The 15,515-nt window shown below is 46.3% G+C and overlaps 1 protein-coding gene across 1 annotated transcript in view; it reads right to left on the minus strand.

Moving 5' to 3' along the window:
- The window catches only part of PLCB3 (phospholipase C beta 3), a gene marked incomplete in the record, with an annotated part of 57,532 nt that overhangs the window by 19,927 nt on the left and 22,090 nt on the right, over positions 1-15,515 (minus strand). Inside the window, 10 exon segments of the mRNA XM_087705214.1 lie at positions 715-799; positions 930-952; positions 954-1,013; positions 2,024-2,161; positions 2,163-2,182; positions 7,358-7,504; positions 8,480-8,646; positions 9,580-9,680; positions 10,882-10,957; positions 13,642-13,695. Of these exon segments, the coding sequence (XP_087561340.1) occupies positions 715-799; positions 930-952; positions 954-1,013; positions 2,024-2,161; positions 2,163-2,182; positions 7,358-7,504; positions 8,480-8,646; positions 9,580-9,680; positions 10,882-10,957; positions 13,642-13,695 (871 nt within the window).

Below are 15,515 nucleotides of genomic sequence, written 5' to 3' on the forward strand. Positions count from 1 at the left end.
TGACTCTGTAAACCGCTTAGAGAGGGGCTATAAAGCCCTGTGAAGCGGTATATAAGTCTAAATGCTACTGCTATTGCTATTACCCTTCCTTCCTTCCTTCCTTCCTTCCTTTCTTCCTTCCCTCCCTCCCTCCCTCCCTTCCTTCTGATTATTACTGCAGGCTAATTCTGCCCACTGTCAACAGTTCAATCCTGACCAGCTCAAGGTTGACTCAGCCTTCCGTCCTTCCGAGGTGGGTCAAATGAGGACCCAGATTGTTGCGGGCAAAAGGCTGACTCTGTAAACCGCTTAGAGAGGGGCTATAAAGCCCTGTGAAGCGGTATATAAGTCTAAATGCTACTGCTATTGCTATTACCCTTCCTTCCTTCCTTCCTTCCTTCCTTCCTTCCTTCCTCCTTCCGTCCTTCCTTCCGTCCTTCCTTCCGTCCTTCCTTCCTTCCTTCCTTCCTTCCTTCCTTCCTTCCTTCCTTCCTTCCTTCCTTCCTTCCTTCCTTCCTTGTGATTACTACTGCAGGCTAATTCTGCCCACTGTCAACAGTTCAATCCTGACCGGCTCAAGATTGAATCAGCCTTCCATTCTTTCGAGATGGGTTAAATGAGGACCCAGATTGTTGGGGGAAACATGCTGAATCTTCAAACCGCTTAGAGAGGGCTGTAAAAGCACCGTGAAGCAGTATATAAGTCTAAGGGCTCTTGCTATTAAGAGCTACTCACCGGATATTTTTCAAAGGGGTCGATCAGAAGCGCCTCCCCGAAGATGCTCCGGCAGTATTCGGCCATCTTAGCCTGCTGCTTTGCTCTAGAAACAGGGGATTAAAAACAAGGGAAATTAGTTTTGGGGTGCACGGGCAGAACCTCCGTTAAAAAAAAAAGGATAGGAGGCAGAGCGACGGCTCCAGCCGCCAGGATCCGCTCAGAGCTTTACTCACGAATCGACGTGGTTCTCGAACGAAAAGGATGACCGGGTAGGGGGAGGTCTTGAAGGCGCTTTCCGCGATGGCTTCGATGACCTCCTGCAACAGAAGCGGGAGGCGAGCAAAGGAATGAAGCGTTGGGGAGCAAAGGGACCAAAAGACTCGAGCAAAACGATCAAGGTTAGCCGCAGAGGAGTAGATAAACAGCATGGGGGATTCTGGGAGTTGGAGTCCACCCATCTTAAATCATGTTGACTGGGGGATTCTGGGAGTTGGAGTCCACCCATCTTAAAGCATGCTGGCTGGGGGATTCTGGGAGTTGAAGTCCACCCATCTTAAAGCCTGCTGGCTGGGGATTCTGGGAGTGGAAGTCCACCCATTTTAAAGCCTGCTGGCTGGGGGATTCTGGGTGTTGAAGTCCACCCATCTTAAATCATGTTGACTGGGGAATTCTGGGAGTTGGAGTCCACCCATCTTAAAGCATGCTGGCTGGGGGATTCTGGGAGTTGAAGTCCACCCATCTTAAAGCCTGCTGGCTGGGGGATTCTGGGAGTGGAAGTCCACCCATTTTAAAGCCTGCTGGATGGGGAATCCTGGAGTTGAAGTCCACCCATCTTAAAGCAAGCTGGCTGGGAATTCTGGGAGTTGAAGTCTACCCCTCTTAAACCTGCTGGCTGGGGATTCTGGGAGTTGAAGTCAACCCCTCTTAAAGGCATGCTGGCTGGGGGATTCTGGGAGTTGAAGTCCACCCATCTTAAAGCAAGCTGGCTGGGGGATTCTGGGAGTTGAAGTCCACCCCTCTTAAAACCTGCTGGCTGGGAATTCTGGGAGCCGAACTCCACCCATCTTCAAGTCGCCAAGTTGAGAACCACTGCCACAGAGGTTTATTTATTGATATTTCATATTTTTTAACCGCCCCCTCGATTCCTGCACTGAGAGGAGGGGGTTGGACTAGATGACCTCTCGGGTCCCATCCAATGGGCCTGATTCCCAGATTCTAGTCTTAAGAAGAAAGACTGGGTTGAAAAGGTAAAAGGGACTGAAGGGCTGGGGGGGGGGTCTCTTTCCCTCCAGGAGGACAAACGACCCCAGCGGAGTTGAAAGAATACCTTAAAAGGGATTTCTGTCGTCATGGTGAATCCGTGGGTGATGAACGGCTCTTCGTCCGGGGGTCGCCCCTTCCAGCAATCAAGTTCGATACAGCGGCACCCGCTTAAGAGCACCTGACGGTACATTTCCACAGAAGAAATTACCCGTCAGCTGCCCGGCTGGAAGGAGAGAGAAAACAAAGCGGGGGGAATGGTAAGAAACGGCCTGGGAGACAGAAGGAAGAACTGCAGCCAGGGGAAGGGTTAGATAAGAGGCAGACGAGCCCTCAGCTGCCTAACGGATGGAGAAAGAGGTTCAGAAGGGTCCTTCCCTAGTTTCTCGGGCTGTAAAGGAGGTGGCTGGAATGGTATGTGAGAAGGACCTTGAGGGATGGATGAAAAAATGCCAGGTCTCAGGGAGGAGGAGGAAGGGGGGAGGAGGGGGGGAGAAAGAAGAAGAAGAGAAGAAGAAGAAGGAGAAGGAGAGGGAGAGGAGGAAGAAGAAGAAGGAGAAGGAGAGGGAGAGGAGGAAGAAGAAGAAGGAGAAGGAGAAGGAGAGGGAGAGGGAGAGGAGGAAGAAGAAGAAGAAGAAGGAGAAGGAGAAGGAGAAGGAGAAGGAGGAGAGGGAGAGGGAGAGGGAGAGGAGGAAGAAGAAGAAGAAGGAGGAGGAGAAGGAGAAGGAGAGGGAGAGGGAGAGGGAGGAGGAGGAGGAGGAAGAAGAAGGAGAAGGAGAAGGAGAAGGAGAGGGAGAGGGAGAGGGGGAGGGGGAGGAGGAGGAAGAAGAAGGAGAAGAAGAAGAAGAAGAAGAAGAAGAAGAAAGAAGAAGAAGAAGAAGAAGAAGAAGAAGAAGAAGAAGAAGAAGAAGAAAAAAAAAAAAAGATAATTGTGAGTCATGACCAGCCCAATTTTACAACCTTGCGACAATTGTTATAAGCGAGCCTACGGGCATGATTTTGTCGAAAGTCAGAAGGAAAATCTGGGTTACATCTAAAACAACATAAAATGTGGTTGTGTGGCCGCTGGATGCTGCAGATGGGCGTAACCGAATCACAGAGCGGGAAGGGACCTTGGAGGTCTTCTAGTCCAACCCCCTGCTCAAGTAGGAAACCTTATACCATTTCGGACAAATGACTTTCTAATTTCTTCTTGAAAACCTCCAGCGATGGGAGAAGGAAGGAAGGAAGGAAGGAAGGAAGGAAGGAAGGAAGGAAGGAAGGAAGGAAGGAAGGAAGGAAGGAAGGAGAGAAGGAAAGACGAGGAAGGAAGGAAGGAAGGAAGGAAGGAAGGAAGGAAGATGGATAGCAGAATAGCAGAGTTGGAAGGGACCTTGGAGGTCTTCTAGTCCAACCCCCTGCTCAAGTAGGAAACCTTATACCATTTCGGAGAAATGACTTTCTAATTTCTTCTTGAAAACCTCCAGCGATGGGAGAAGGAAGGAAGGAAGGAAGGAGAGAAGGAAAGACGAGGAAGGAAGGAAGAAAGGAAGGAAGGAAGGAAGGAAGGAAGGAAGGAAGGAAGGAAGGAAGGAAGGAAGGAAGGAAGGAAGGAAGATGGATAGCAGAATAACAGAGCTGGAAGGGACCTCGGAGATCTTCTAGTCCAACCCCCTGCTCAAGCAGGAAACCTTATACCATTTCGGACAAATGACTTTCTAATTTCTTCTTGAAAACCTCCAGCGATGGGAGAAGGAAGGAAGGAAGGAAGGAAGGAAGGAAGGAAGGAAGGAATGGAAGGCAGGCAGGCAGGCAGGCAGGCAGGCAGGAAGGAAGGAAGGAAGGAAGGAAGGAAGAAAGGAAGGAAGGAAGGAAGATGGATAGCAGAATAACCGAGTTGGAAGGGACCTCGGAGATCTTCTAGTCCAACCCCCTGCTCAAGTAGGAAAGTGGCCCAGTTCCCAAATGCTTGAAGTTTTATCATGTGATGCTAGAGGTGGAGGGGGAGGGGGAGAGACTGTTAGAAGTTTAAATCCAGGTTGTAGATAAGTCTGAATAACTAAACAAGTAGTCGTAAGTCGAGGAAACCTCTAAACCAATGTTAACCCTGCAACTAATTTCCTCCGGATAGGAAAAGGGAAAACCAAGTTAACTTGGACAATGAGGATGCTTAAGAGAATATACATTTGTTCTGGCTGTGTTTTTGCAAATATTTCTTCTTCGGAATATCTTCTCCGGAAAGGCTGCCTACTGTGCAAGCTTTTCACTTCACAAAGTGAGGCCAAAACTGCTTTCGTAACACTCCCGTTCTCCTCCGGGGACGCCAGGAAATTGGAAGCTATTATCCGAGAGAGAGAGAGAGAGAAAAAATTCCCCGTTCTTTGGCGCCAACTAATTGGGATGACGTCTCCAGAGGCTGCAACGTGGAAGGCAACATATTCCCACCTTCAATTAATTGAATTATTCTGCAACTGAGCTGCTTTTCCACGCCTGCTGGCTCCGTTTCTACACTTTAAGTGGCTGGATTCACACACCCGTTCTTGTACAACTCTCGTCCTCCAAGCCGTAAACGGCAAAGGCTGGGCTAGTGGGCCGCTCTAAGCCAAGATCAAGCCAGCCAAACAAGGTTTGCTGCAATGTTCAAACCATTAGTCGTGGTGCTTGCATTCCTCCCCCAGCTGTTGCAAAAAAACCAAAAACTCCAATTTCAGCATGCCTCACTTTTGGACAAGTTTGCAAAAGGCTGCTGGGAACTGGAGTTCACGTCATAATGGGACACTGTTTCTCAACCTTGCAACTTTACAACGGGCGGACTTCAACTCCCAGAATTCTCAGAATGCTGGCTGGGAGCTCTGGGAGTTGAAGTCCACCTATCCGAAAGCAAGCTGGCTGGGGAATTCTGGGAATTGCAGTCCACACATCATAAAGCATGCTGACAGGGGGATTCTGGGAGTTGGAGTCCACCCCTCTTAAAACATGCTGGCTGAGGAATTCTGGGAGTTGAAGCCCACCCATCTTAAAGCACGCTGGCTGAGGAATTCTGGGAGTTGGAGTCCACCCATCTTAAAGCACACTGGATGGGGGATTCTGGGAGCTGAGGCCCACCCCCTTTAAAGCATGCTGGCTGAGGAATTCTGGGAGTTGGAGTCCACCCCCTTTAAAGCACGCTGGCTGAGGAATTCTGGGAGTTGGAGTCCACCCCTCTTAAAACATGATGGCTGAGGAATTCTGGGAGTTGAAGCCCACCCATCTTAAAGCATGTTGGCTGGGGCATTCTGGGAGTTGAAGTCCTTCCATCTTAAAGCATGCTGGCTGGGGGATTCTGGGAGTTGAAGTCCACCCCTCTTAAAACATGCTGGCTGAGGAATTCTGGGAGTTGAAGTCCACCCATCTTAAAGCACACTGGATGGGGGATTCTGGGAGTTGGAGTCCACCCATCTTAAAGCACACTGGATGGGGGATTCTGGGAGCTGAGGCCCACCCCTCTTAAAGCACGCTGGCTGAAGACTTCTGGGAATTGAAATGCGCACATCTTTCACCCAGCTAAAGTTGAGAAATGCTGACTGAGAGCAAAATTTCCCTATCTCTGTGGTAAAGGGCGAAAAAAAACAAAAAACAAATTGTACTGATAGATAAAGAGCTGGGTGGAGTCTTCTCTGCATGGTGTTAATTGCTGGAATGTCAATAAAACGTTCAATGCGAGCCATAAAAATATGAGTCATTAAATTCTTCTCTCTGGCCACAGCTCAGTTTAATGGCTCGACCTCCCAAATGCTTCTGCAAATCATATTGAATTAAAGAACTCATTAGTAATATCATTTAAATGTGGGGTTGCTCCCATTTTGTGACACCACAACCCTCTAAAAGCACTCAAACTCAGTAAGTTTAAGACAGGTGGACTTCAACTCCCAGAATTCTCCAGTCAGCTCCCAGGGCATTCTGGGAGTTTCCGCCCACACGTGTCCTATAATAGGCAGGGGTTAAGAAACATGGCTTTCTGTTATGGGAACTGCAGTTCCCATCAGTCTTTGCACACTCGGCTGAGTATGGGGGATGCTGAGAGTTGAAGTCACCCGTCTTCAAGTTGCCAGGGCTGAGAAACACGGCTCTACGCTTATGGAAACTGCAATTCCCAGCAGCCTTTGCAAACTTGCCCGAGTTTGAAAGATGCTGGGAGTTGAAGTCCATACAGCTTAAAATTGCCACGGTTGAGAAACTCTGTGCTAAACCGAAACAAAATGAGGCACATTATAATAAAGAATAAAGAATTTAAAGAATAGATAGATGATAGATAGATAGATAATTAGATAGATAGATAGATAGATAGATAGATAGATAGATAGATAGATAGATAGATAGACAGACAGACAGACAGACAGACAGACAGACAGACAGACAGACAGACAATAAAAATAAAGAGATAGATGATGGATGGATGGATGGATGGATGGATGGATGGATGGATAGATATAGATATATAAAGAGAAGTAGAGATTGAGATAAAGATAGTATAAAGAGAGAGAGAGATAAAGATGTATAGAGATAGATATATAGTATAAAGAAAGATATGGATAGATGTAGTATAAAGATAAAGAGATGATAGATAGATAGATAGATAGATAGATAGATAGATAGATAGATAGATAGATAGATAGATAGAGTATAAAGATAGATAGACAGACAGACACATATAGATAGATAATATAAAAATAAAAGATTATATATATATAGATGGAAGCAGTTAGCTTCCTCCCATAATTGGGGCTTACCAGGGGTTGTAAAAATCTAATAGATACCTTTCCCCCTGGCTTCGCTGATAACGGATAAGAGCCTGTGGCCTAATGGCTAAGAAGTCTGCCTAGTATGTAATATAGCCCAGGTTCAAATCCCAGTAAGGGTATGGCTAGCTGATGAGAGCTAAATAGCTTGAAATAGGTCTATACTAGTCTCCCTTTATTTATTTATCAGCACAAATAAAAAAACATAGATAGATAGATAGATAGATAGATAGATAGATAGATAGATAGATAGATATACACACAGGAGAGAGAAAGAGAGAAAGAAAGAGAGATAGTATAAAGATAAATACAGTAGAGATAGATAGATAGATAGATAGATAGATAGATAGATAGATAGATAGATAGATAGATAGATAGATAGAATAAAGATAAAGAGATAGATAGGTAGGTAGATAGATACACCCACACACAGGAGAGAGAGAGAGAGAGAGAGAGTGTAAAGATAAATATAGATGATAGATAGATAGATAGATAGATAGATAGATAGATAGATAGATAGATAGTATAAAGAGATAGGTAGGTAGGTAGATAGATAGATAGATACACACACACAGAAGAGAGACAGACAGACAGACAGACAGACAGATGCCTACACAGTTGCCCAGCCCGGTATCTATCCGTACCTGTGAGGTAGGTATTATGTGAAGAATTAATGAAGTAGCTGCTTAGTGGATGAGTCATGTCGTCACTCAGGTCCAGCTTTTCGGGGGGCACAACGGTGTTCTCTTCGCCCCCCAAGTATCGCCCAAAGCCCTCCAGGGACATCTGATCTGGGAAAGGAAGAGAGAGACTTGAGAATCGAGCCGGACCAGACTCCCTTGGCCAAAGTCATAGAAAAGCCAAGGATTTCAAGTAAAAGGTGGTTGATTGAAAAGAAGGAGGAAGCGAGCACAACGGAAATTTCAACCACAATCCAAGAACCTGCTCTATATTATTACTATCGTTATGGCAGGTGGTCCTCGACTTACGACCGTTCATTTAGCTATCAGAGAGAGAGACAAAGGTGGAGCCTGGGCCATCCGTCAGCCCTCAGATGGAGAGTCAACAGCTCCCAGGTCTGGAGGTGGCTGATGAGGAAGAGGAGGAACAGCTGGGACCAGTCCCTGATGTGCAGAGGAGAGGAGAGCAGTGGAAATCTATGGGCCGGTCCTTGGGATGGAAGAACCACTGCTGCTAGTGAAGCCCCACCCTAGCTCTGGGGATAAAAGGCAGGGGGCGGGGATGAATAGATGTGACAGAGGAGAGGAGAGCAGTGGAAATCTATGGGCCGGTCCTTGGGACGGAAGAGCCACCGCTGCTAGCGAAGCCCCACCCGAGCTCTGGGGATAAAAGGCAGGGGGCAGAGATGAATAGATGTGACAGAGGAGAGGAGAGCAGAGGAAATCTATGGGCCGGTCCTTGGGACGGAAGAGCCACCACTGCTAGTGAAGCCTCACCTGAGCTCTGGGGATAAAAGGCAGTGGGCGGAGATGAATAGATGTGACAGAGGAGAGGAGAGCAGAGGAAATCTATGGGCCGGTCCTTGGGACGGATGAGCCACCGCTGCTAGCGAAGCCCCACCCGAGCTCTGGGGATAAAAGGCAGGGGGCGGAGAGGAATAGATATGGCAGACAACGGTTCATCTCTCTTGCCGGACGATTTTGTTGGCTTGTGGTGAGAGAGACAGTCCCGGCGCTCCTAATAAATTAAGCCTTGATTTAAGGGTTTGACGTCTTTGAGGAACTGGGCTAGAACAGATCTCTTACCCCTTTGCTGGAACTGCTGGTTGGGTTCGTACTTGGCGATCAGTTGGCGCACTTGCGCCCGCGTCAGAGGTGGGTACAAGACCTCGTTCAGGCGGGGGTCACGCTGCTTCTGGTTGATAAACTCCATCAGCTGGTCGAGGCTGAGATACGGCTTCCCTTTGGCTCCGCTGATTGGGTGAGGACAGAAAGAAAAAAAAAACAGAGTCGGATACAGGTACTCCTCGACTTACGACCGCAACGGAGCCGACAATTTATGTCGCTAAGCGAGACACTTGTTAAGGGAGGTTTGCTAAGCGAGACCCTTAAGGGAATCACTGTGGTTGTTAAGTTAGTCACACGGCCATTACGTGAATCGGGTGCATACTTTCTATTATTCTACTATACATTTTCTATTATGGGAAAATGGGAGGGGGGGATTGTTAGATGCTATGTAGCCATAACAAAATTAATTCCAGAAAAACCAAGGTCATCCTTTTGTCTTTGCACCTCTGCACCTGACCAGAACTGGATAGGTGGAACGGCCAGCGTGGCAGTTGAAGATTGGACCAAGTGATGGGACTTGTGGGTGTGGGGGGCAAGATCTTGAACAGTTGGAGCCTGTTCTCAGTGTGTGCATGTGCAGAGTGGCCAGATGAAGGGAGCAGCTAAAGAACAGGGGTCGATTTGTGGATGGTGAATGGCCCCTCCCAGAGGAAATAAAAGAGGAGCGACAGGGGAGTGGAGTTTGCAGGAGACCATTCGTTGGCTTCATTGGTTCGTGACCCTCCGAGGCTCCTGGCCAAGTTTTGCAGAGATCGGCCTGGCAGCTCTCCAAGCCAGAGAAGGTCTGTGACCGTAAATCCTCCCTCGAAAGACTTTGCTGGATGTGAAGGAGCAGAATTCACAGCAAATTAATAAAAGGGTTTTTTGTCCGTACAACAAGGAGTTTGCTTCATGCTCTCGGGAAGCCTCAGTCAGAACAATGATCCCCAAGACTTATGACCGTAACGGACAAGCGACATTAGAGTCCTAAGTCGAGCTGATACCGATATACCGTGCCTCAGTTTCTGTATGGTAACCGGCTTCGCATCCCCCCAGAAGAGGGATCTCGTTCGACTCACATCTCCAGCAAGATTTTGTCGATGTCGGGACGAAGGCAAAGCTTGTTGACGAAATGTTCGAAGACCTCCAGGGTGAATTCTTCGGGTTTGATCGACTCGCTCTGGGGAGGAGATCGGGAAATTTAGGAAGGGGTCTAAATCGGCTTTCCTCAACCTTGGTGCTTTTTGAGGTGTGTGGACTTCCGACTCCCAGAATCCCCCAGCCAGCACCGCTGGCTGGGGGATTCTGGGAGTTGAAGTCCAGACATGTGAAGAGCCACCACTGTTGAGAAACACTCCTCCTCCTCCCCCCAGCGTCCGTCATGACCGGCTGGGGGTGCTGGACGTTGTAGGGTCCGTTGGGAGGGTCCCTTTGGAGAATCAAAGTGACATTTGATGGGCCACAAAGTCAATTCAGAAGAATAGAGATGGTTCCCATGATATGAAATCCTCTTCCTCTCCTTTGCCCTCCCCTCTCTCCTTCCTCTTTCGTCCTCCTCCCCTTCCTCCTCCTCTTCTTTGCCCTCCTCTCTCCTTCCCGCTCTTCCTCTCCTTCATCTTCCACCTCCTGTTCCTTCCCTCCTTCCTCCTCTTTCTCCTCTCATCTTCCTCCTCCTCCTCTTCCTCCCCTCTCTCCTTCCAGCTTTTCCTCTCCTTCCTCCTCTTGGCTTCCTCATCTTCCTCTCTTTCCTCCTTCTCCTCTTCCTCCCCTCTCTCCTTTCTCCTCTTCTTCCTCTCGCCCTCCCCTTCCTCCTCTTCCCCCTTCCTCCTCTTCCCCTCCTTCCCCCTCCTCTTCCTCCCCTCTCCTTCCTCCTCTCCCTCTCCTTCCTCCTTCTCTTCATCCTTTTTCCTCCCTCTCCTCCTCTACTTTCCCTTCCTCCTCCTCCTCTTTCTCTCCTTCCTCCTCCTCTTTGTCCTTTTTCCTCCCTCTCCTCCTCTACTTTCCCTTCTCCTCCTCTTCCTCCCCTCTCTCCTTTCTCCTCTTCTTCCTCTCGCCTTCCTCCTCTACCTCCCCTTCCTCTTCCTCCTTCCTCTTCCTCTCCTTCCTCCTCCTCTTCCTCCCCTCTCCTTCCTCCTCTCCCTCTCCTTCCTCTTTCTCTTCATCCTTTTTCCTTCCTCTCCTCCTCTACCTTCCCTTCCTCCTCCTCCTCTTCCTCTCCTTCCTCCTCCTCCCTCAAGTAAGTAGACGTTAGGATCCTTGGAAAACTCAAGAGGTTTGGGGTGATGCTGGGGAAGAGATCCGGGTGACTGAGGAGAACCAGAAGCAGCAGCAAACCCCCTCCCCACTTCGGCCTCCCCCCTCCCACCAGCGGAGGAACTTACCCTGTTGAAATTCAGGCTGCAGGACTCCAGGGCTGTCTCCACTCTCTTCTTGTCAGCCGAGAACATTTTGAGAATACTGCAAGGAGGAAAGAAAACCCCTGGTCTAGGGTCTCCCGCTTGTGCAAGGGGTTGGACTAGAAGACCTCCAAGGTCCCAGCTCTGTCCTTCCTTCCTTCCTTCCTTCCTTCCTTCCTTCCTTCCTTCCTTCCTTCCTTCCTTCCTTCCTTCCTTCCTTTTCCTTCCTTCCAAAAAAGGTTTTTAAGAAGAGACTAGATCCAAGGTCCCTTCTAGCTTTTGTTATTCTGTAATTTTCAAGGGTCTCCTGCTTTGAGCAGGGGGTTGGACTTGAAGACCTCCAAGGTCCCAGCTCTGTCCTTCCTTCCTTCCTTCCTTCCTTCCTTCCTTCCTTCCTTCCTTCCTTCCTTCCTTCCTTCCTTTTCCTTCCTTCCAAAAAAGGTTTTTAAGAAGAGACTAGATCCAAGGTCCCTTCTAGCTTTTGTTATTCTGTAATTTTCAAGGGTCTCCTGCTTTGAGCAGGGGGTTGGACTTGAAGACCTCCAAGGTCCCAACTCTGTCCTTCCTTCCTTCCTTCCTTCCTTCCTTCCTTCCTTCCTTCCTTCATCCTTTTCTTTCTTTCTTCCTTCCTTTTCCTTCCTTCCCCAAAAGTTTTTTAAGAGGAGACTGGAGAACCATTTGCCTGAAATGCTATAGGATCTCCTGCTTTGAGCAGGGGGTTAGACTAGAAGACCTCCAAGGTCCCTTCTAGCCTTTGTTATTCTGTGATTTTTGCAAGGGTTTCCTGCTCTGAGCAGGGGGTTGGACTAGAAGACCTCCAAGGTCCCTTCTAGCCTTTGTTATTCTGTGATTTTTGCAAGGGTTTCCTGCTCGAGCAGGGGGTTGGACTAGAAGACCTCCAAGGTCCCTTCCAGCTCCTGCTTTGAGCAGGGGGTTGGACTAGAAGACCTCCAAGGCCCCTTCCAGCTCTGTTATTCTGTTAGTCTAAAATCTTCTGGGGAGGCTAAAATTATCCATCACTTAGAAAGGAAGAGCCGCTTGAGAGAACCAAAACCGGCTGAGCTTATCTGCCCCGAACAGAGCATTAAAGCAGCTGTAATGGGGACCATTGTTTCCTGGCGGCTCCACAATTTTGTGTGCTTTGGACAATAGGCGGCGGCGGCGGGCGAGCTTCCCCGCTCTCGTTTCTTCCCAGGCCGGCTTGCTGAATTTCACAGGCCGCGAGCAGGGCCCCAACGGGCGAAACGGGTGCTAAGCAATGCCTTGGCTCCTGCCCAGCGGTGGCATTCACGCCCGGCCGCCCAACTCCTGAGCAATCCGGAGCAGGCCTGACGCGACCCAAACTTTGTAAAACGGGAGCTGAATTATCCGCAATCTAAATTTCCAGCCGTTGTTTTTTTTAAAAAAATTAAAACGTTAATTTTATAAGAGCCACAGCGGCGCAGTGGTTAGAAGGCAGCTTTGCAGGCTAACTCTGCCCGCTGCCAGCGGTTCGATCCTGACCCAGATTGTTGGGGGCAAGAGGCTGACTCTGTAAACCACTTAGAGAGGCTGTAAAAGCACTATAAAGCGGTATATAAATGCTATTGCACTTCCTTCCTTCCTTCCTTCCTTCCTTCCCTTCTTTCCTTCCTTCCTTCCTTCCTTCCTTCCCTCCCTTCCCATGATTACAATGCAGTACTGCAGGCTAACTGCCCACTGCCAGCAGTTCGATCCTGACCGACTCAAAGTTGACTCAGCCTTCCGTCCTTCCGAGGTGGGTAAAACAAGGACCCGGATTGTTGGGGGCTCAGGCTGACCCTGTAAACCGCTTAGAGAGGGGCTATAAAGCACTCTGAAGCGGTATGTAAGTCTAAGGGCTACTGATATACGCCTGGTCTTCAACTTACGACCGCACTGGGGGGTTGACCAGGATTTCCGTTGCTAAGCAAGGTGGTTGAGCGAATCATCTCCAATTTGACTTCTTTGCTAACGGAGGTTAAGGGAATCGCTGCAGTCGTTAAGGGGATCGCGTGGTCCGGCTTTCCCCTCCCTCCCCCCCTCCATTGACTTTTTCAGTGTCCCTTTAACTTTGCACAGTCACTAAATGAAGAGTTGTAAGTTGGGGACTTCCTGTATGTTTGTAAGCCCCCCCTCCTGGAGGATTCACTGGTTTGGGGGTGTAAAATATAATGCAATAGCATTTTTAAAATTATTTTCCTTCCTTCCTTCCTTCCTTCCTTCCTTCCTTCCTTCCTTCCTTCCTTCCTTACTTACTTACTTACTTACTTACTTACTTACCAGATTGTTGTTGGGGGCAATATGCTGACTCTGTAAACCGCTTAGAGAGGGCTGAAAGCCCTATGAAGCGGTATATAAGTCTAACTGCTATTGCTATTGCTATTGCTATTCCTTCCTTCCTTCCTTCCTTCCTTCCTTCCTTCCTTCCTTTCCTCCGTCCCTGCTTTCCTTTTCCTTCCCTTCTCAATCCATTTGCTTTCTTTTCCTTTCTCTTTTATCTTCCCTTCCTTTTTCTTCTCTTTTCTCTTCCCTTCCCCTTCTTTTCTCTTCCCTCCCTTCCCTCCCCTTCTGTTTTCCTTTCTTTCCCTTCCCTTCTTTCTTCCCCTTTCCTTCTATCTTCTTTCCCTTCCCTTTCCCACAAGAGTGCAGAATTCAAGGCCTCCCCCTCCCCATTCTCCCGTCCCACAGAACCCAAATGAAGATGCGGACCCCCCCCCCAACCCAAAAGGAATCTGGGAATCTTACCTCTTGACGGGGATCCTCCCATCCTGATTCACCTGGAGTTTCAGCCGGGTGTAGCTGCAAACCGCAGAATTGCAACAGTCAGTTCCCAGAGCAGGAAGGAAGGAAAGGCAGAGCGGCTTATCAGGGTCAAAGAGATAAGCTGAAAAGGGGCTTTTTTCTCTCTCTCTCTCCCCTGCTCCCCCCCACCCGTCCCCCCAGATCAAAATTTGATTTCGATCCTTCTTGTTTCAAAGGCCCGGTGTGGGTGCAGCTTGTCAATGCAAAGTCACGTCAGCCCGGCCCTTTCGGAGAATTAGGAATCCCCCCCCCTCCCTTTATCCGAATTGCTTTATTTAGTTTCCTATGAATATCACTAAGTGTTTTTATTCCATTCTTGATGAATGTAATTTTTATGTACACTGAGAGCTTCTGCGCCGGTGATAAATTTTTTGTGTGTATGACTCCAACCACACTTGGCCAATAAAGAATTCTATTCTATTCTATTCTATCCTATCCTTAATTCTATTCTATTATTTACTTATTCTTTCATTCTTAATTCTCTTCTCTATTACTTACTCTACTCTATTCTTTCATTCTTCTTTATTATTTACTCTATTCTATTCTATCCTATCCTTAATTCTCTTCTACTCTATTATTTACTTATTCTTTCATTCTTAATTATCTTTATTATTTACTCTACTCTATTCTTTCATTCTTAATTCACTTCTCTATTATTTACTCTATTCTATTCTATTCTTAATTCTCTTCTATTATTTACTTATTCTTTCATTCTTAATTATCTTTATTATTTACTCTACTCTATTCTTTCATTCTTAATTCACTTCTCTATTATTTACTCTATTCTATTCTATTCTTAATTCTCTTCTATTATTTACTTATTCTTTCATTCTTAATTATCTTTATTATTTACTCTACTCTATTCTTTCATTCTTAATTCACTTCTCTATTATTTACTCTATTCTATTCTATTCTTAATTCTCTTCTATTATTTACTTATTCTTTCATTCTTAATTATCTTTATTATTTACTCTACTCTATTCTTTCATTCTTAATTCACTTCTCTATTATTTACTCTATTCTATTCTATTCTTAATTCTCTTCTATTATTTACTTATTCTTTCATTCTTAATTATCTTTATTATTTACTCTACTCTATTCTTTCATTCTTAATTCACTTCTCTATTATTTACTCTATTCTATTCTATTCTTAATTCTCTTCTATTATTTACTTATTCTTTCATTCTTAATTATCTTTATTATTTACTCTATTCTTTCATTCTTAATTCTCTTCTCTATTATTTACTCTATTCTATTCTATCCTTAAATCTCTTCTCCTCTATTATTTACTTATTCTTTCATTCTTAATTATCTTTATTATTTATTCTTTCATTCTTAATTCTCTTCTCTATTATTTACTCTATTCTATTCCATTCTATCCTTAATTCTCTTCTCCTCTATTATTTACTTATTCTTTCATTCTTAATCCTCTTCTCTATTACTTACTCTATTCTTTTATTCTTAATTCTCTTCTCTATTATTTACTCTATTCTATCCTATCCTATCCTTAAATTCCCTTCTATTATTTACTTATTCTCTTCTCTCATTCTTAATTCTCTTCTCCTCTATTATTTACTCTTTTCTATTCTTTCATTCTTAATTCTCTTCCCTCCTATTATTTACTCTATTCTATCCTATCCTATCCTTAATTTTATTCTCTTCTACTCTATTATTTACTTATTCTCTTCTTTCATTCTTAATTCTCTTCTCTTCTATTATTTACTCTACTCTTTTTTCATTCTTAATTCTCTTCTCACATTCTTAATTCTCTTCTACTCCATTATCTTCCCTACTCTACTCTATTCTACTGAATTATT

This window comes from Thamnophis sirtalis, unplaced genomic scaffold (assembly GCF_051295495.1).
Source record: "Thamnophis sirtalis isolate CommonGarterSnake01/CBP01778 unplaced genomic scaffold, rThaSir2_p1.2 scaffold_2, whole genome shotgun sequence".
Taxonomy (NCBI): Eukaryota; Metazoa; Chordata; class Lepidosauria; order Squamata; family Natricidae; genus Thamnophis; species Thamnophis sirtalis.